At 55.5% G+C, this 21,895-nt stretch overlaps 1 protein-coding gene across 1 annotated transcript in view; it reads right to left on the bottom strand.

Moving 5' to 3' along the window:
• LOC133354209 (hepatocyte nuclear factor 6-like) overlaps positions 1-10,524 on the bottom strand; it is a 35,559-nt gene extending 25,035 nt beyond the window's left edge. Inside the window, 3 exon segments of the mRNA XM_061570872.1 lie at positions 8,906-9,162; positions 9,257-9,308; positions 9,311-10,524. Of these exon segments, the coding sequence (XP_061426856.1) occupies positions 8,906-9,162; positions 9,257-9,308; positions 9,311-10,181 (1,180 nt within the window). The 5' untranslated portion in view covers positions 10,182-10,524.
• Between the last annotated feature and the right edge of the window lie 11,371 nt (positions 10,525-21,895).

Below are 21,895 nucleotides of genomic sequence, written 5' to 3'. Positions count from 1 at the left end.
TCAAACCTATTCTTATTTGTCACATTCAGCATCTCATCATCAGCAGCAGAGGCTTTGCTTAAAACCAATGCTGTTGAACCGCCAGACACTGATAGGCAGGGACCCCCCTCCCTGTTGGTTACGGGTCCCAGCTCGCCGCGCAGCGCTACAACAGAGAAGATCAGCAACTCGAGCGACGTTGCACCCCGTGGCTATTCACCAGTCGAGTCGAGGACGTGAGGCTTGGGAAGAGAGAATGCACGTGGGAGAGGGGGAGGGGAGAGGGAGATTGTGCAAGGGATGGAGAAGGAAGTGGAGAAACGGGAGCACATGGACCAGGAGAGGGAGGAAGAAGTGGCGGCTACACGCGGGTCTCGACGCTGCTGCTGCTGCACGGACGAGCGGCGTCTGTTTCCACAGTGGGCGGGGCGTGGGGAGAGATTTCGAGTTGGGGGGGGGCGCACAGAGGCCACGTGGTTTACGGGCGGCTCGAGCTGGTTGACAGCGAGGTGACGTCACGGAGCTCTTGGCTCTCCGTGTTCACGGCCTCACTATCTCCGCTCCTCGCCTTTGCAAGATCGCCGCTCCTCTCTCGCTCCGCTCAAATACGAACGAAGCAGCAAAACATGCTGGACGCGCCTGATGATTGAAAACGACGCCCCCATGCGTATAGCCTTGAACAGACTGTTGGGGTAAGTGCTGTTATCGAGCACGTGTGAGGGCCCAAACGGCACACGGGCGGACGGTGTGACCACCTTTGTCTCCCCAGTGCTGATGTTTGCACACAGCACGAGGTAGTCATTTTAAGGCTGAGCCGGCCTAGAGGAGGCGCAGGACCGGTTCAAATATTCGCCACACACAAAGGCACAGATTCCCCGTATAGCCTTCACATACTTTTGGGGCAAGTGTTGTTAGCGGTACACGAAAGAATTGGGTGGCCAGCACCACACCTGTCTCCCCAGTGGCAATATTGACTAATTTGAGGCTGAGTCGACGTAAGGGAGGCTCAGACAATCGTCACTGGTGTTGGTGGCCGTAAGCGGGATTCGAACCGGGTGGCCGAGTTCATAGTGCAGCGCGTAACAACTAGACTACCGCTCCCCACTCACACCTATACACAGACACAACCGCCATTCGCCGTTACGTGGCAGTGACGTCACCAGGGCGCTTGTGCCAGGCTATGTGAACTTTAAGGACACGTGAAATGTCGAGGGCTCGCTGGTAGGAGTTCATGGAGCAGACCCAGGTGCCATGGGTTGACTGACTGAGATGACTGACAGATGCACCATCTGTACCCCCAACTGTACCAACTTGCTGTGATTTAGCCACCTGGCGCTGCGCTCGTTGTGAGCGTCGCTCATCTGCCCTCCGTTGTTGCTGGAAGGCGACTGCCTCCAACTGCCCAGTAGCAGCGTCCTTCATGAGCCTCTTCCACAGAGGTCGATTTCAGCTCCACGTCCTCCTGGACCACGTTACTCCATCTCTTCTCTAGCTCGTGCCGTGTCCGTTTAATCCCCTCTATCCAGCCAAACAAAGCTGATTGGGCATGCGGTGGCTGGGCATGCGGGCTATATGACCCAGCCAACGCAGTCTTGCCAGCCGGAGCTCACCAATACGACTATGCCCAAATCTTTCAAGGATTTGTGAACTCCTCACACAATCCAGCCATGTTAAACCCAGGATGGATCGTAGGCAGGCCAGTCTGAATGTTTATAGCCAGTGCCGATCTTACATTAGGGGGGTCCACGTTTCGCAAGCATAGAGAAGGGGAGGCTTGACTGTGGCCGAGGAGACCCGAAGCTTTGTGTGAAGCGACAGACCAGGTCGCTTCCATACAGCGTTACACAGCCGATAAAAAGATTGATTCTGAGTGAGGCCTCTGCTGTCAAATCGGAGCTGGTCATGAGCATACTACCCAGGTATGGAAACCTCTCCCACTCTCTCCACAACGGCCCCATCACCAATGGGGAACTGAGGGGGTGGAGTGTTTGATGACACAAATCCCCAGGCAGGTGCTTAGTTTTGGTGGGCCTGATGGTAAGGCCCCACCTCTTAATAGCACGTTCCAGGTTCAACAGCAGCGCCTTTAACTCTGCGTGAGCAGCAATCATCAGATCATCAGCATACATAATATGCTTGACCAATAGGGAGCCATCCCTTGACCGCACCAGGCCATCGACCATCTTCCCATTGTCTCTGTACCGGATGGAAATTCTACTGGAATAGCCTTGGAACGCTTCCAGAACTACGTGGACGAGACAGATGTTAAATAACGTGGGAGCCAGAGGACATCCCTGTCGCACCCCAAGGTGAATAGGGAATGGCACCGACTCCCCGACAAGCAGCTTTACTCTGGCCTGCCCACCATCATGAAGGTTCTTAATGATTGTAAGCAGCGAGTCAGGGACTCTGAAAGCACGAAGAACAACTCATAGCCCTGGTCTATTGATGGTATCACCAGGTCAATAAAGCAGAGATGTAGGTCCTATTGGAATTCCCTACACCTCTGCTGTAGCAGACGGACAGATAATATGGTGTCTAAATTTCGATTTATTTCGATTTAAAGCTTTCGTGACTGCAGGGATTCATCTTCTTGGTTCTTTCGGTAAAGTCACGTAGAAGGGAAGTAGTAAAATAATACAAATAAAACATAATAAAATAATTCTCACGACGTTTCGGCCACAGCGCAAGTATCCGTCCTCCGGTGAAGACTTTCCCGAAAGAACCAAGAAGATGAATATGGTGTCTGTGCAGGCCGGCCTTGGCCTGAAGTCGCACTGGGGCTCCGCAAGCCTCTGCTCGGCGTGCCTGGCAAGGCGATGTTGATTAACCCTTGCCAGGACCTTTCCTGGCATAATGCGGAGGGAGATGCCCCTGTCGTTGTTACAATCTGTGCACGGCCCCCCTTCTTAAAGATGAGGGGCCCGCATGCAGACGCACACAAAGACATGTACACACACGCACACATGCACGCGCATACACACGACGTACACACACGCACACATGCACGCGCACACACACGTACACACACGACGTACACACACGCACACATGCACGCGTACACACACGACGTACACACACGCGTACACACACACGTACACACACAGGTACACACACGACGTACACACGCGTGCAGGCACAGGCGATCTGTGTGAAGCGACTCTACCCCACGTGGGACGTGTCCACGTGAACTCACAGCCACAGCAACGCTCCCTCCCGTGAGCAGCTGATGATGCTGCTGATGCTGCTGATGATGGTGATGCTGTTACTGATGATTACGCTGATGATGCTGGTGATGGTGATGAAAACACCATCATCAGCCAATGGCGACGTTGATGGTTCTGCTGATGATTGCTACTGCTGATGATGCTGGCGCTGATTAATTCGTAAACGCCGCGTAATTGTAATCAATATATTCGATCATCATGAAACCCATGGTCAATCCACTTCTGGCTGAAGGCCTCCCCAGTCCGCTGCCAACTCTCCACATGGGTGGCCGATTCCGTTCTCGCTCCGTCTCGCCGCTGGTCCGGGCCTCTGCGGCGCGTCCGTCGGCGCGAGAAAGGCGACGGACACGAATCCCGCCGCACAGACGCCGGTCGCAACGCCAGTGACTCGCTGGGCAGACATCACCAGCGAGGTTTCGGGCACTCGGACAAGAGCCACCGCCAGTCTCGACGCATCCGGCCGTTTCCAACAACACTCGCGCCCACACCAACGCTCCCTCATCCCGTGAGCTGATGCTGCTGCTAATGATGATGATAGTGGTGACTTTAATGATGGTGGTGCTGATGGTGCTGATTATTATAGTGGGGAGCGGTAGTGTAGCGGTTAGCGCTATGCTGCGCTACGAACCCGGCGATCCGGGTTCGATTCCTGATCACGGCCAACACCGGTGACGATTATCTGAACCGGTCATGGTGTCTCCCCTAGGTAGACTCAGCCTCAAATGATTACGTGGTGTGGTGTGTAAACATCGCCACTGGGGAGACAAAGGTGGCCGGGAGTGGTGCTGATTATGGTGGTGGTGTTGATGCTGATAATGATGATAGTGCTGCTGCTGACGGTGGTGGTGCTGATGATGGTGGTGGAGATGACGATGATGACGGCGGTGCTGCTGCTGACGGTGATGGTGCTGATGATGGTGGTGGAGATGACGATGATGACGGCGGTGCTGCTGCTGACGGTATTGGTGCTGATGATGGTGGTGGAGATGACGATGATGACGGCGGTGCTGCTGCTGACGGTGGTGGTGCTGATTATGGTGGTGGAGATGACGATGATGATGATAGTGCTGCTGCTGACGGTGGTGGTGCTGATGATGGTGGTGGAGATGACGATGATGATGATAGTGCTGCTGCTGATGGTGGTGGTGCTGATGATGGTGGTGGAGATGACGATGATGATGATAGTGCTGCTGCTGACGGTGGTGGTGCTGATGATGGTGGTGGAGATGACGATGATGATGACAGTGCTGCTGCTGACGGTGGTGGTGCTGATGATGGTGGTGGAGATGACGATGATGATGATAGTGCTGCTGCTGACGGTGGTGGTGCTGATGATGGTGGTGGAGATGACGATGATGACGGCGGTGCTGCAGTTGCTGATCTCCACGCGCTTGGTGACGTCCCGTCGGGAGCGTTCGCTCCTCCATCTCTGTGGCTGCCATTCCGTCACCACGCTCGACCATCGACGTGGCCCGCCCTAGGCGTTCACATCTCTCTCTGTCGCCGTCGCAGTCATTCCAGGCGTGGGTCTCGAGTCGCCGCGGGTGGTGGTCTCAGTTGTCGTGTTCGCTTCCTCTGGCCGGACTCCGCCGCTCAGCACGGACTGATTGCGCAGCTCTCCGCTGGAGTTCGCCAGGGCGCTCTGGTCCCGGCCCGCACTCAGGAATATTCCGTATTTTGCTGTTGATTTCTCCAGCTCAGGCTCCAACCGCAGTGGCGTTTATTTATTTGTTCGATCGTAATCGAAGGCCGTTGTCAATCCACTGCTGCCGGAACGCCTCCGCACGCAGCGTCTCGCTCGCAGGCGGTTGTTTGACGAATGCCTCAAGAATCGGTTCGGATGCCGCTCGCACCCGAACCGAGTCGGCGTCGAGTTGTCGGTTTCGGATGCCCCTCGCCACGAATGATCGCCGCGGTCAGGAATCTAACTCGGACAGATGGGTTCACGACGCAGCGCACCGACCACTGCGCCACCACTCCCCGCGCGCGTGTGTGCGTGCGAGTGTGTGCGTGAGAGTGTGTGCGTGCGAGTGCGTGCGTGTTGGTGCGTGTGTGCGAGTGTATGTGTGCGTGTGTGTGCGCGTGTGTGCGTGTGTGTGCGTGTGTGTGCGTGGGAGTGTATGTGTGCGTGTGTGTGCGTGTGTGCGCGTGTGTGCGAGTGTGTGCGTGTGCGAGTGTGTGCGTGTGTGTGCGTGCGAGTGCGTGCGAGTGTGTGCGTGTGTGTGCGTGTGTGTGCGTGGCAGTGTATGTGTGCGTGTGTGTGCGTGTGTGCGAGTGTGTGCGTGTGCGAGTGTGTGCGTGTGTGCGAGTGTGTGCGTGTGCGAGTGTGTGCGTGTGTGTGCGTGCGAGTGCGTGCGAGTGTGTGCGTGTTTGTGCGTGTGTGTGCGTGGGAGTGTATGTGTGCGTGTGTGTGCGTGTGTGCGAGTGTGTGCGTGTGCGAGTGTGTGCGTGTGTGTGCGTGCGAGTGCGTGCGAGTGTATGCGTGTGTGTGCGTGTGTGTGCGTGTGCGCGTGTGCGAGTGTGCGTGCGAGTGTGCGCGTGTGTCTATGCGTGTGTGTGCGTGCGTGTGCGAGTGTGCGCGTGTCTTTGTCTCTGTGAGGACAGCATGGGGAGCGGTCGCGCAGTGGTTCACTGCGCTGCGAGCTCCGAGCTACCCGAGTTCGATTCCTTCATAGGTGCTCGCTAACAGCACTTGCCCCGACAGTTTGTTGGAGGCTATAGGGGGGACCTTTGTCTTTGTGTACGACAGGCGGGTGCTCGGCGCCCGAACACAATGGCCGCGCCATGGCGCGTTTACCGATCGATGCAGCTCGGGGTGACCCTGAGAGACGAGGAGGAGGAGGAGGAGCCGCTGGGGGTTGCAGGGACACAGGCGCAGCCCTGCAAGCGCCCCTCACCGTCGTCACGCGCACGCTCGACCCCGCGGGGTGAGCGCGAGCGCTGAGAAGGCGACGCCGTCTCGACAGCTCCCGCTCGGCCTCGTGCCGCGGGCAGCCCACGGGGCCCCGACTCGAGCCCAACCCGAACCCGGGTCACGTGCCGGGCCCGGCGACAGTCACAACCCCCCCGCCCGCCCCCCACAGCCCCCGACGATAGCGCTCGCGTTATAACGCCGCCGGGCCTGACGCCACAGCCCTAGCGCCAGAACCTCGTCCGCGAGACTCCCCTCACACTCTCACTCGTGTCAATCACGTAACTCTTCATTCTTTTACTCATTCAAATCACGGACTTGCGTTCATTCACTCGGTAAATCGCGGAACTGTCGCTCATGAAATCACGGCAATTAAATGCATTCACTCATTCAACCGCGGATGCTTTCATTCAATTACCCATCAAATAACGGAACTTTTATTCATGCACGTACTAATTCAATCTCGACACTTTCCTTCATTTGCGTACTCATTAAATTGCAGAGTTTTTTTCTCATCACACTGCTTTAATCGCGGTTAATTATTAATTCATTCGCCGAATTTTCATTCACATTCATTCAATCACAGCCCTTTCCCCCATTCACTCATTAAATCATATCACCTTAATTCACTCACTTATTCAATCGCTGCACTATTTGTATTCACTCATTCAATCGTGGCATTTTCATTCACTAAATTTAGATATTTTAATTAATTTACTCATTCATTCGCGGCATTTTCATTCATTCACTCATTAAAGCAGCACTGTCATTCATTTACTCAACCAATCGCGGACATTTAATTCACCCATGCAATACATCGCAAAAACTTCCATTCTTCCACTCGTTCACTCGCGACCACAGGAGTTGCGACTTGGCGGCGACCATCAGAACCATTTCCGCGCCTCCTCGAACGTCGACTGAGCTTCATGATCACCAGCCCTGGGGAGACAAAGGCGGTCGGGCATGGTGTTGCCCACCCGCCCGCCCGCCTTCGTGGTGGGGGTGCTATTAGCGAGCTCCTCTCTCGGTAGGCCCGGCCCTCCCCATAGAGAACACGAGCGTCGTCCACTCACGCCATCAGCCACGCGGCTCTGCTCGTGAGAGCGCCACCAACGCAGCCGCATTGGTGGTCCCACACAGCGGCAACGTCTGCGCGCCGCGTCTCATGAGCGGCAGAGTCAGACGAAGTGCCCAGAGGGTTGAATTCTTGACACGGACCCTCTCTGGCGGGTATGGGTCCATGCTCGGCACACAACTCTACGACGCATGAGTGTTCGTATGAAGGCAAAGACAAAGGTTCCTCGTGTTTCCTTAACACACTTTTTGAGGCAAGTGCCTTGAGCGAAGTAGCCCTTATGAAAGTCGACGCGGCACACGAGGGGGGGGGGGGGTGGCCAGCACCACGCCCGGCCGCCTTTGTCTCCCGAGTGACGACGTTTACACATCGCACCAGGTATTCATTTCAGGTTGAGTCGACCTGGAGGAGGCCCAAGACCGGTTCAGATAATCGTCACTGGTGTTGGCCGTGAGCGGGTAATCAAACTTGGGAAGCCAGATTGGTAGCGCAGCGCTGTAACCGCTACACTACCGCTCCCCATAGGCATGAACACACACACACAAACAAATGCTCACATATACATAGACACGCGCGGAAAGACAAAGATCCCCCGTATAGCCTTATCGGACTTTTGGGGCAAGTGCTGTTAACGAGCACCTATGAAGGCCACATACACTCGCTCACACACACACACACGTGTACAGAGACACGCACACACACACATCTCCACAAAGACAAAGATCCTCATATAATCTTAGCATACTTTTGGGACAAGTGCTGTTAGCACGTATATATATACACACTCACTTGCACACGCAAACACTTGCTCACACACACACTTGATCTCCCACACATACACAGATCTGCTCACACAGACACACACAGGTCTACACACAGATCCCCCGTATAGCCTTAACAGACTGTCGGGGCAAGTGCTGTTAGCGAGCACCTATGAAGGCCGACACGACACACGATGGGGTGGGTGGCCAGCACCACGTCCGGCCGCCTTTGTCTCCCTCCTGGCAATGTTTACACACTGCACCAGGTACTCATTTGATGCTGAGTCGACCTAGGGGATGCCCAGGACCGGTTCAGATAATCGTCGCGTTCGAAGCGCAGCATGCTAACCGCTACACGGCCGCTCCTCACAGACACACACATACACACACTTCATCTCATGCACATCTATATATCTCTGCTCTCTCACGCCGCACACACACACAGGTCTGCACACACACAGGTGTGCTGCTCACACACACACACAGGTGTGCTGCTCACACACACACACACAGGTGTGCTGCTCACACACACACACAGGTGTGCTGCTCACACACACACACAGGTGTGCTGCTCACACACACACACAGGTCTTCCCACACACAGGTGTGCTGGTCACACACACACAGGTCTACCCACACACACAAAGGTCTACACACACACAGGTGTGCTGCTCACACACAAACACGCAGGTGTGCTGCTCACACACACACAGGTCTACACACACACACACAGGTCTACACACAGGGGTGATGCTCACACACACACACAGGTCTACACACACACAGGTGTGCTGCTCACACACAAACACGCAGGTGTGCTGCTCACACACACACACAGGTCTACACACACAGGTTTGCTGCTCACACACACACACCGGTCTACACACACACACAGAGGTGTGCTGCTCACACACACACGCACACACACGCACGCACTTGCGTCCCTCCTCACCCGCCAGTCTGAGCGCCGACATCCTCTGGAACTCGGGCTCCTGGAGCCACTTCCACATGCGCCGGAACGTCTCGCGGCCCGACTTGAGTTTGCTCCACGGCTTCGGGTTGCGCAGCAGGTCGGACAGCGTCCCTTGCGAGCGGCACAGCACGCGCTGCGCGAACACAGCCTGCGGGATGCTGTAGCGCTTCAGCTCCGTGCTGATCCGTTGCGCCACCTCCCTCGTGTTGATCTCCTCCGCCTGTCCACCATGATGGCTTCCACCACCACCTCCACCACCACCTCCACCGCCGCCGCCTCCACCTCCCATGTGGCCTCCACCGCCCATGATTCCGCGGTCCCCCAGCCCGCCTCTGGCGGCCAGCATGGCCCCGTGGTGGTGGTGATGGTGGTGGTGGTGAGGGTGGTGGTGAGGATGGTGCGGGTGGTGGTGGTGGTGGTGAGGGTGCGGGTGGTGAGGGTGAGTTTGCATCCCGTTCAGGGACATCATCCCCGCGGCGGGAGATGCGAGACCGCGTCCCAGCGACTGATCCGCGCGGCTCAGCATGGCCGCGTGGCCATCGAAGCCTCCGAGCACCTTGTCCCCCGCGCACAGCGCCGCGCCCGGCGGGTGCCCGTAGGCCGACGGCGGCTGCTGGGCCGCGTGCTGGGCCGCGTGCATGGCCGCGAGGCCGTTGCCGAGGCCCGAGCAGGCGAGCGGCGGCGGCGGCGGCAGAGCCGGTCCCATGGCCGCCATCTCCTTGTGGTAGTGGCCGTAGATGCTGCTGACGGAGGCCGGCAGCGGGGTCCGGTCGTCGCGCATGAGCGTGAACGACCCGCTGAGGTTGTGCGCCAGCCGCTGCTGCTGCTGCTGCTGCTGGTGGTGCTGCTGGTGCTGCTGGTGGTGATGGTGGTGGTGGTGGAATTTGTCCGACACGGTCGAGATGGGTGGGAGAGGCTGCAGCGGGGTCAGCGTCGCGTAGGTGCCCCCCCCGCCCCCCCCGCCCCCCCCGCCGCCGCCGCCGCCGCTCAAGCCGACGCCGGGCGGGGACTCGCAGCCCATGGAGATGGCCGCGTGCAGTCCGTGCTCCCCGCGGTAGTCGCTCCCGTCCAGCATCGAGGCCACCATGCCGGGCACCATGGAGGCGCGGCCCGGGGCGGGCAGCTCGTACGAGGGCGGCTGCTGCTGCTGCGGGTGGCGGTGGTGAGGGCTGTGCGCGGCGCTCATCAGCGCTCCGGGCTGCGTCTGCTCGTGGTGGATGTCGCCCATGGCATCGATGAGAATCTCGGGGTTCATCCCTCCTCCTCCTCCTGCTGTTGCTGCTGCTGTGCCCTACCAGTCCTGTCTGTGACTGTTGTTATTATTCTTGTTGGTAAACATCCATGATGGAGAGCGATGAGGGGAGAGCGCGGCGGCGGCGGCAGTGCTTGCGAGAGTGCGGGGAGAGGGGCGCGGGGAGAGGAGCGCGGGGAGGGCGCGGGGAGGGCGATGCGCGCCGCCCTCGCTCATCGCGGGCACTGAGACCCCCGCGCGCTCCGCCGCCGTGACGTCACCGCGCTCGCAAATTCAATCGCGCGGATCGGCTTCCCCATCCCCCGCACCACAACCACCCCTCCCCTCTCACCCCCCACACAGGACCCCCAACCACCCCCTCCCTCTAGAGGAGCCCCCCCTCCCCTCTCTCCCCCCACAAGACCCTCAACCCCCCACCCCCTCCATTGGACCCCCCACTCGTCCTAAAGGGTAGCAGGCCTCTGACTGCCGATGAGACGCTGAATGTTGAAACCGGTCCGCGTGTGACCCGATCGGCAGCGTGCGAGCCCGTGCGTTGTGTGGGAACACGCACACAGCCACGAGGAGGAGGGGGCCAGCTACCTGCTCGTCTACTGCGTTGCTCACGGGGTCATGGGTGAGGGGTGGGGTGGATGGGGGGGGGATCGGGGGGGTTAACCCCCACTATAAATACCAATAAATGACTATCACACAGCTATGAATGACAACGCCCTGGACAGTTATTTAACCCAAGAAAAAATCCTCGTTGAGTCTCAGGAGACCTTGCCAGGAGGGTTCTGCCGCTGGCGCTGTGCTGGGACGTGGGGCCATGCGTTCCCCGAGAGGCGAGGGGTTCACCTCCGTGAGGTTCGGAGGAGACCCGAGACCCCGGAGAATACCCCAGCGCTGCTGCTGCCGCTGCCGCACGCGAGGGGGCGACACGCAGCACCTCCCGGCGGAGTTGGTCACCCATCAACTGACGAGGCTCGACCCGCTGAAGCTGCTGAGAGCGGCGCCGATCGGGGCGATTGATGTCCTCGGCAAGACGGAACTTCGTTCATTGGTAACTCGACCGGAGGTGGAGTCTCACTCAGAGGTGAATATCTCCCTTCTTTGAGCTCTGAGAAGAGCGGACTGTCCTGGTTTTTCTTCATTGGCATCATCATCATCAGCATCATCAACAGGATCATCATCATCAGAAACAGCAGCTTCATTAGCAGCAGCTTTGTCATCAACAGCATCATCAGCAGCAGCTTTGTCATCAGCGGCATCAGTAGCATCATCAGCAGCACCATCAGCATCAGCAGCATCGTCATCGGCATCAGCAGCAGGATCCAGAATCATCAGAAACAGCAGCAACACCATCATCATCAGCAGCAGCTTTGTCATCAGTAGCATCGTCATCAACAGCAGCATCATCATCATCAGCAGCATCATCAGCAGCATCATCATCATCAGCAGCAGCAGCAGCAGCTTTGTCAGCAGCAGCAGCATCGTCATCAGCAGCAGCATCAGCAGCAGCAACAGCAGCAGCTTTATCATCAGCAGCAGCAGCATCGTCATCAGCAGCAGCATCATCAACAGCAGCATTGTCATCAGCAGCAGCAGACGCGGATTAGGGCGCGCGGAGCTCGAATCGATGCCGCGCTGCTGCTGCTGATGCACGGGCCCAGATGCTCGCCCCGCGGGCTGCGCTCCCCGCCGCGTGGACACCCGCCCGGGCCGCGCGCGTGGGTGGACAAGGAGCAGCGCGGCACGCCCAGGTGAGTGGGTGGGTGGGTGGACACCCACCCACTCACCCACCCCATCACTCGAGGTGGACACCGCGGCATTGCGAGCGCGTGAAGAACCCAGACAGATGTTGTAGGGGGACAGCCGCTCGACCCGAGGAGCGCCCTCTCTGGGCACCGCGGTGGTTGTCGCGTGGACCGTGGGTGCGGGGCAGGTCGGGGGGGGGGGGGGTGATGTGGGTGGGTAGGGGGGGCATTGATCCATGGGGGAGGGGAGAGAGGGGGGGCCCTTCCCGATTGAAGTCGATATTTTCTGAGCAAAACCCATCGACAAAGCAGCATCGATTCGAGAGAGCGAGAGAGACGTAGCCAGGGAGATGGAGGGAGTGGGGTGGGGGGGTGAGGAGGAGGGAGACGCACGGGGCTATAGATGTGGAGAGATTGTCACGAAGAGTGAGGGCGATGGACAGAGGGCGAGGGAGAGAGAGAGAGGGAGAGAGAGGGAGAGAGACGTGGAGGGCGAGAGGGGGAGAGGTGAGGAGAGAGGGAGGGAGAGGCACAGACTTATCGATACGGAGCGATCGTCACGAAGAGTGAGAGCGACGGACAGATGGCGAGATGGGGAGCGAGAGTGAGAGAGAGAGGTGGAGGTGGAGAGTGAGAGAGAGAGGTGGAGGTGGAGAGTGAGAGAGAGAGGTGGAGGTGGAGAGTGAGAGAGAGAGGTGGAGGTGGAGAGTGAGAGAGAGAGGTGGAGGTGGAGAGTGAGAGAGAGAGGTGGAGGTGGAGAGTGAGAGAGAGAGGTGGAGGTGGAGAGTGAGAGAGAGAGGTGGAGGTGGAGAGTGAGAGAGAGAGGTGGAGGGAGGGGGCGAGGGAGGGGGGTTCTGGAGACACGAAGGGAGAGAGTGCAGGGCGAGGGAGATTACGAGAGAGTGAGGGAGAGAGTGAGAGCGATTAGAGAAGGGGAAAAGAAAGTGAATGAGAGTGAGGGAATGAGTGAGAGAGGGAATGAGTGAGAGAATGAGTGAGAGAGGGAATGAGTGAGAGAATGAGTGAGAGAGGAGTGAGAGTGAGGGAATGAGTGAGAGAGGGAATGAGTGAGAGAATGAGTGAGAGAGGAGTGAGAGTGAGGGAATGAGTGAGAGAGGAGTGAGAGTGAGGGAATAAGTGAGAGAATGAGTGAGAGAGGAGTGAGAGTGAGGGAATAAGTGAGAGAATGAGTGAGAGAGGAGTGAGAGTGAGGGAATGAGTGAGAGAATGAGTGAGAGAGGAGTGAGAGTGAGGGAATGAGTGAGAGAGGGAATGAGTGAGAGAATGAGTGAGAGAGGAGTGAGAGTGAGGGAATGAGTGAGAGAGGGAATGAGTGAGAGAATGAGTGAGAGAGGAGTGAGAGTGAGGGAATGAGTGAGAGAGGAGTGAGAGAGGGAATGAGTGAGAGAATGAGTGAGAGAGGAGTGAGAGTGAGGGAATGAGTGAGAGAGGGAATGAGTGAGAGAATGAGTGAGAGAGGGAATGAGTGAGAGAATGAGTGAGAGAGGAGTGAGAGTGAGGGAATGAGTGAGAGAGGGAATGAGTGAGAGAATGAGTGAGAGAGGAGTGAGAGTGAGGGAATGAGTGAGAGAGGGAATGAGTGAGAGAATGAGTGAGAGAGGAGTGAGAGTGAGGGAATGAGTGAGAGAGGAGTGAGAGAGGGAATGAGTGAGAGAATGAGTGAGAGAGGAGTGAGAGTGAGGGAATGAGTGAGAGAGGGAATGAGTGAGAGAATGAGTGAGAGAGGGAATGAGTGGGAGAATGAGTGAGAGAGGAGTGAGAGTGAGGGAATGAGTGAGAGAGGGAATGAGTGAGAGAATGAGTGAGAGAGGAGTGAGAGTGAGGGAATGAGTGAGAGAATGAGTGAGAGAGGGAATGAGTGAGAGAATGAGTGAGAGAGGAGTGAGAGTGAGGGAATGAGTGAGAGAGGGAATGAGTGAGAGAATGAGTGAGAGAGGGAATGAGTGAGAGAATGAGTGAGAGAGGAGTGAGAGTGAGGGAATGAGTGAGAGAGGGAATGAGTGAGAGAATGAGTGAGAGAGGAGTGAGAGTGAGGGAATGAGTGAGAGAGGGAATGAGTGAGAGAATGAGTGAGAGAGGAGTGAGAGTGAGGGAATGAGTGAGAGAGGAGTGAGAGAGGGAATAAGTGAGAGAATGAGTGAGAGAGGAGTGAGAGTGAGGGAATGAGTGAGAGAATGAGTGAGAGAGGAGTGAGAGTGAGGGAATGAGTGAGGGAATGAGTGAGAGAGGAGTGAGAGTGAGGGAATAAGTGAGAGAATGAGTGAGAGAGGAGTGAGAGTGAGGGAATGAGTGAGAGAGGGAATGAGTGAGAGAGGAGTGAGAGTGAGGGAATGAGTGAGAGAGGGAATGAGTGAGAGAATGAGTGAGAGAGGAGTGAGAGTGAGGGAATGAGTGAGAGAGGAGTGAGAGTGAGGGAATAAGTGAGAGAATGAGTGAGAGAGGAGTGAGAGTGAGGGAATGAGTGAGAGAGGGAATGAGTGAGAGAGGAGTGAGAGTGAGGGAATGAGTGAGAGAATGAGTGAGAGTGAGGGAATGAGCGAGGGAATGAGTGAGAGAATGAGTGAGAGTGAGGGAATGAGTGAGAGAATGAGTGAGAGAGGAGTGAGAGTGAGGGAATAAGTGAGAGAATGAGTGAGAGAGGAGTGAGAGTGAGGGAATGAGTGAGAGAGGGAATGAGTGAGAGAGGAGTGAGAGTGAGGGAATGAGTGAGAGAATGAGTGAGAGTGAGGGAATAAGTGAGAGAATGAGTGAGAGAGGAGTGAGAGTGAGGGAATGAGTGAGAGAATGAGTGAGAGAGGAGTGAGAGTGAGGGAATGAGTGAGAGAGGAGTGAGAGTGAGGGAATGAGTGAGAGTGAGGGAATGAGTGAGGGAATGAGTGAGGGAATGAGTGAGAGAGGAGTGAGAGTGAGGGAATGAGCGAGGGAATGAGTGAGAGAGGAGTGAGAGTGAGGGAATAAGTGAGAGAATGAGTGAGAGAGGAGTGAGAGTGAGGGAATGAGTGAGAGTGAGGGAATGAGTGAGGGAATGAGTGAGGGAATGAGTGAGAGAGGAGTGAGAGTGAGGGAATGAGCGAGGGAATGAGTGAGAGAGGAGTGAGAGTGAGGGAATGAGTGAGAGAGGAGTGAGAGTGAGAGAATGAGTGAGAGAATGAGTGAGGGAATGAGTAAGAGAGGAGTGAGAGAATGAGTGAGGGAATGAGTGAGGGAATGAGTGAGGGAATGAGTAAGAGAGGAGTGAGAGAATGAGTGAGCGAGGGAATGAGTGAGGGAATGAGTGAGGGAATGAGTAAGAGAGGAGTGAGAGAATGAGTGAGCGAGGGAATGAGTGAGGGAATGAGTGAGAGTAAAATGGGAAAGTGACAGATCGAGAGAGACGTGGAGGGGGAGAGCGACACAGAACGAGGGAGGGGGGAGACGGAGCGAGAGACGTGGAGGGAGAGGAGAACGACCGACTCGCCGGTCGGCACCCATCTCCCGGCGCGGCACCCTGGCGGTACGAGGGGCGGGAGTGGGGGGGGGGGCAGGTGGCAGCGGGGGAGGGGAATGATGCACACAACATGCACACACTGACTACATATGAAGCACATGTAATATACACACTGAGCACACAACATGTACACACTGGGTACATATGAAGCACATGTAATATACACACTGAGCACATAACATGTACACACTGGGTACATATGAAGCACATGTAATATACACACTGAGTACACAACATGTACACACTGACTACATATGAAGCACATGTAATATACACATTGAGGACACAACATGTGCATACTGACTACATATGAAGCACATGTAATATATACACTGAGCACACAACATGTACACACTGACTACATATGAAGCACATGTAATATACACACTGAGTACACAACATGTACACACTGACTACATATGAAGCACATGTAATATACACACTGAGTACACAACATGTACACACTGACTACATATGAAGCACATGTAATATACACACTGAGTACACAACATGTGCACACTGACTGCATATGAAGCACATGTAATATACACACTGAGTACACAACATGTACACACTGACTACATATGAAGCACATGTAATATACACACTGAGCACACAACATGTGCACACTGACTACATATGAAGCACATGTAATATACACACTGAGCACACAACATGTGCACACTGACTACATATGAAGCACATGTAATATGCACACTGAGTACACAGACACCACGTGGCGATGGAGGCTGCCGTCGTTGCCACGTGGGGGTGTTTCGTCTGGGCCCGACGTCACAGGCGGGGGGGGGGGGTGTCTATGACGTCATCACGGTGTGCAAACCAATCGACGACTCCTTTGGGTCGCACGGGGGGCGGGGGGTTGGACCCTCCCCCTCCACCCGTGTCGACGACTCGTGCCAACCACCACCACCACCACACTCTGTTCAACCACCACCACCACCACCACACTCTGTTCAACCACCACTACCACTCTGTTCAACCACCACCACCACCACCACACTCTGTTCAACCACCACCACCACCACTCTGTTCAACCACCACCACCACCACACTCTGTTCAACCACCACCACCACCACTCTGTTCAACCACCACACTCTGTTCAACCACCACCACCACACTCTGTTCAACCACCACCACCACTCTGTTCAACCACCACCACCACACTCTGTTCAACCACCACCACCACTCTGTTCAACTACCACCACCACTCTGTTCAACCACCACCACCACCACCACACTCTGTTCAACCACCACCACCACCACACTCTGTTCAACCACCACCACCACCACACTCTGTTCAACCACCACCACCACTCTGTTCAACCACCACCACCACCACACTCTGTTCAACCACCACCACCACCACTCTGTTTAACCACCACCACCACCACCACACTCTGTTCAACCACCACCACACTCTGTTCAACCACCACCACCACCACACTCTGTTCAACCACCACCACCACCACACTCTGTTCAACCACCACCACCACCACTCTGTTCAACTACCACTACCACTCTGTTCAACCACCACCACCACTCTGTTCAACCACCACCACACTCTGTTCAACTACCACCACATTCTGTTCAACCACCACCGCACTCTGTTCAACCACCACCACACTCTGTTCAACCACCACCACACTCTGTTCAACCACCACCACCACCACTCTGTTCAACTACCACCACCACTCTGTTCAACCACCACCACCACACTCTGTTCAACCACCACCACCACCACCACACTCTGTTCAACCACCACCACCACCACTCTGTTCAACTACCACCACCACTCTGTTCAACCACCACCACCACACTCTGTTCAACCACCACCACCACCACCACACTTTGTTCAACCACCACCACCACCACTCTGTTCAACTACCACCACACTCTGTTCAACCACCACCACCACACTCTGTTCAACCACCACCACCACCACTCTGTTCAACTACCACCACACTCTGTTCCACCACCACCACCACCACACTCTGTTCAACCACCACCACCACCACCACTCTGTTCAACTACCACCACCACCACACTGTGTTCAACCACCACCACACTGTGTTCAACCACCACCACACTCTGTTCAACCACCACCACCACAATGTGTTCAACCATCACCACCACACTGTGTTCAACCACCACACTGTGTTCAACCACCACCACAATGTGTTCAACCACCACCACCGCCACACTGTGTTCAACCACCACCACACTGTGTTCAACCACCACACTGTGTTCAACCATCACCACCACACTGTGTTCAACCACCACACTGTGTTCAACCATCACCACCACACTGTGTTCAACCACCACCACAATGTGTTCAACCACCACCACCGCCACACTGTGTTCAACCACCACCACCACCAAACTGTGTTCAATCACCACCACCACACTGTGTTCAACCACCACCACCACCACACTGTGTTCAACCACCACCACCACCACACTGTGTTCAACCACCACCACCACAATGTGTTCAACCACCACCACCACCACACTGTGTTCAATCACCACCACCACACTGTGTTCAACCACCACCACCACCACACTGTGTTCAACCACCACCACCACCACACTGTGTTCAACCACCACCACCACACTGTGTTCAACCACCACCACCACAATGTGTTCAACCACCACCATCGCCACACTGTGTTCAACCACCACCGCCACACTGTGTTCAACCACCACCACCACACTGTGTTCAACCACCACCACACTGTGTTCAACCACCACCACCACACTGTGTTCAACCACCACCACCACCACACTGTGTTCAACCACCACCACCACCACACTCTGTTCAACCACCACCACCACACTGTGTTCAACCACCACCACCACACTGTGTTCAACCACCACCACCGCCACACTGTGTTCAACCACCACCACCACACTCTGTTCAACCACCACCACCACACTGTGTTCAACCACCACCACCACACTGTGTTCAACCACCACCACCACCACACTGTGTTCAACCACCACCACCACCACACTGTGTTCAACCACCACCACCGCCACACTGTGTTCAACCACCACCACCACAATGTGTTCGACCACCACCACCGCCACACTGTGTTCAACCACCACCACCACACTGTGTTCAACCACCACCACCACCACCACACTATGTTCAACCACCACCACCACACTGTTCAACCACCACCATCACCACCACCACACTGTGTTCATCCACCACTACCACCACCACACTATTTTCAACCACCACCTCCACACTGTGTTCAACCACCACCACCACCACACTGTGTTCAACCACCACCACCACCACACTGTGTTCATCCACCACCACACTGTGTTCAACCACCACCACCACCACCACGCTGTGTTCAACCACCACCACACTGTGTTCATCCACCACCACCACCACCACCACCACAATGTGTTCAACCACCACCACCACACTGTGTTCAACCACTACCACACTGTGTTCAACCACCACCACACTGTGCTCAACCACCACCACCACACTGTGTTCAACCACCACCACCATCACACTCTGTTCAACCACCACACTGTGTTCAACCACCACTACATTGAAACTCAGAACAACACCAGTGACGGTTATTTTAACTGTTACTGGGGCTCCCCTAGGTCGACTGAACCTCAAATGAGTACCTGGTTGGTGTGTAAACATCGTCCCTAGGTGTGGTGTGGAGGTGGTGGTGTGGTAACAGGTGTGGAGGTGGTGGTGGTGTAGTAGCTGGTGTGGTGTGAAGGTGGTGGCGTAGTAGTGGGTGTGGTGTGTAGGCGGTGGTGTAGTAGTGGGTGTGGAGGTGGTGGTGGTGTAGTAGTGGGTGTGGAGGTGGTGGTGTAGTAGTGGGTGTGGAGGTGGTGGTGTAGTAGTGGGGGTGGTGTGGAGGTGGTGGTGTAGTAGTGGGTGTGGAGGTGGTGGTGTAGTAGTGGGTGTAGAGGTGGTGGTGGTGGTGTAGTAGTGGGTGTGGAGGTGGTGGTGTAGTAGCTGGTGTGGTGTGGAGGTTGTGGTGTAGTAGTGGGTGTGGAGGTGGTGGTGTAGTAGCTGGTGTGGTGTGGAGGTTGTGGTGTAGTAGTGGGAGTGGAGGTGGTGGTGTAGTAGTGGGTGTGGAGGTGGTGGTGGTGTAGTAGTGGGTGTGGAGGTGGTGGTGTAGTAGCTGGTGTGGTGTGGAGGTGGTGGTGTAGTAGTGGGTGTGGAGGTGGTGGTGTAGTAGTGGGGGTGGTGTGGAGGTGGTGGTGTAGTAGTGGGTGTGGAGGTGGTGGTGTAGTAGTGGGTGTGGAGGTGGTGGTGTAGTAGTAGGTGTGGAGGTGGTGGTGTAGTAGTGGGTGTGGAGGTGGTGGTGTAGTAGTGGGTGTGGAGGTAGTGGTGGTGTAGTAGTAGTGGGTGTGGTGTGTAGGTGGTGGTGTAGTAGCGGGTATGATGTGGAGGTGGTGGCCTCGTGGTCATCACTGGACTCGCAATCCAGAGGTGGCCGATTCCACTCCATCTCCTGGCGCGGCAGTGAAGTATTTTCTGCAATTTCTCAAATCCTCCCCCCGCCCGCCCCCCCCGTGTGGTGGAGCAAAGCGTGGGTACGCACCCCTCCCTGTCACCGGTCCCAAGCTACCCAGTCAGCGTGGAGGGGAAGGAGGAGGAGGCAAGGAGCTCCCTCGGGAGACGCCCTCTTTCCGCCGGCAGCGCCTTAGGCCGCCGTGCGGTTTGTCCGATGGCACACATCTGCCAAAGAGGGGCTTCCGTGACTAAAACTCCACTGGAAACGGCTACCGCGTTCCTGACTTTCGGAAACCGGTAACCGATTCTGAATACGGTTGTCGTTTAACAACTCGTGTGTGTAAATATCGATTGTGGGTGCGTTTGAGTGTTCGTAGTGTGCGCGTGTGTGTAAACGTCAATATGCGCGTGTGTGTGTGCGAATAAGCATATTCGTGGTGTGTGTGTTTAAATATCAATATGCATATGTGTTTGCGAGTGTGTGTGTGTCGATACACGTGCGTACGCGTGTGTAAATATCAATACGCGTGCGTGTGTGTATCTGTGTGTGTGGGTGTATCTGCGTGTGTGTGTATTTGTGTGTACGCGTGTGTGTGTGCGTATATCTGCGTGTGTATCTGTGCATGTGTGTGCGTGTACGTGTGTGTATCTCTGTGTGTATCTGCGTGTGCATGTGTGTGTGTGCGTGTATGTATCTCTGTGTGTGTATTTGTGTGAGTGTGTGCCCTATGCTTGTGTGTATGTGTGTGTGGGGAGCGGTAGTGTAGTGGTTAGCGCGCTGCGCTACGAACCTGGCGACCCGAGTTCGATTCCCGCTCACGGCCACCACCAGTGACGAATATCTGAACCAGTCCTGGGCCTCCCCTAGGTCGGCTCAGTCTTAAATGAGTACCTGGTGCGGTGTGTAAACATCGCCACTCGGGAAACAAAGGCGGTTGGGCGTGGTGTTGGCTACCCACCCCTTTGTGTGCCGTGCCGGCCTTCATAGCTGCGACTCCCGAACAGCACTTGCCCCAACAGTCTGTTAAGGCTATACGGGGAATATTTGTTTTTGTTTTTGTCGTTGTGTACCTGTGTGTGTGTCCGTGTGCACGTGTATTCGCATCATCCCATACGTGCGAGTGTGGGTGGGTATGTGTCAGTATATACGTGGGGAGCGGTTGTGTAGCGGTTAGCGCTACGCTGCGCTACGAACCTGGCGACCCGGGCTCGATTCCCGCTCACAGCCAACACCAGTGACGATTATCTGCACTGGTTCTGGGCCTCTCCTAGGTCGACTCAGCCTCAAATGAGTAGCTGGTGCGACGTGTAAACATCGACACTAGGGAGACAAAGGCGGCCGGGCGTGGTGTTGGCACCCACCCCCTCGTGTGCCGTGCCGGCATTCGTAGGTGCTGCTCGATAGCAGCACTTGCCCCAACAGTCTGTTTAGGCTACACGGGGGATCTTTGTCTTTGTCCTGTAAATGTGTGTGTAGATATGTGAATATGCGCTAATTTGTGTGTGCATGTTGATAAATATATATGTGTGTATGTATGTTGACATATATATGTGTGTGTGTGTATGTTGACATATATGTGTGTGTGTGTATGTTGACATATATATGTGTGTATGTTGCCATATATATATGTGTGTGTGTATGACAGGAGTCCCTGGTTCGGGGTATAAACATCCGCACTGGCTGGGCGTGGTGCTGTTTTGGGTGCTCCCTAACAGCACATGCCCCAAACATCGGTTAAGTCTATACGGGGGATCTTTGTTGTTGATTTGTCTTTATATGCTTGTATATATATGTACGTTTATACAATTGAGCGTGTGTGTTTGTGTGTACGTATATGTGGCTTTGTGTAATGTATAACGTTAATATGATCGTACGTACGTGTGTGTATCTGCGCGTGTGCCTATGTATATATAGTGTGTTTATATGGATATGTATATGTGAGTTTATTTAAC

This window comes from Lethenteron reissneri, chromosome 46 (genome assembly GCF_015708825.2).
Source record: "Lethenteron reissneri isolate LAM-NWPU_2019-01 chromosome 46, ASM1570882v1, whole genome shotgun sequence".
Lineage (NCBI taxonomy): Eukaryota > Metazoa > Chordata > Hyperoartia > Petromyzontiformes > Petromyzontidae > Lethenteron > Lethenteron reissneri.
This window is presented reverse-complemented; position numbering and strand designations above follow the sequence as displayed.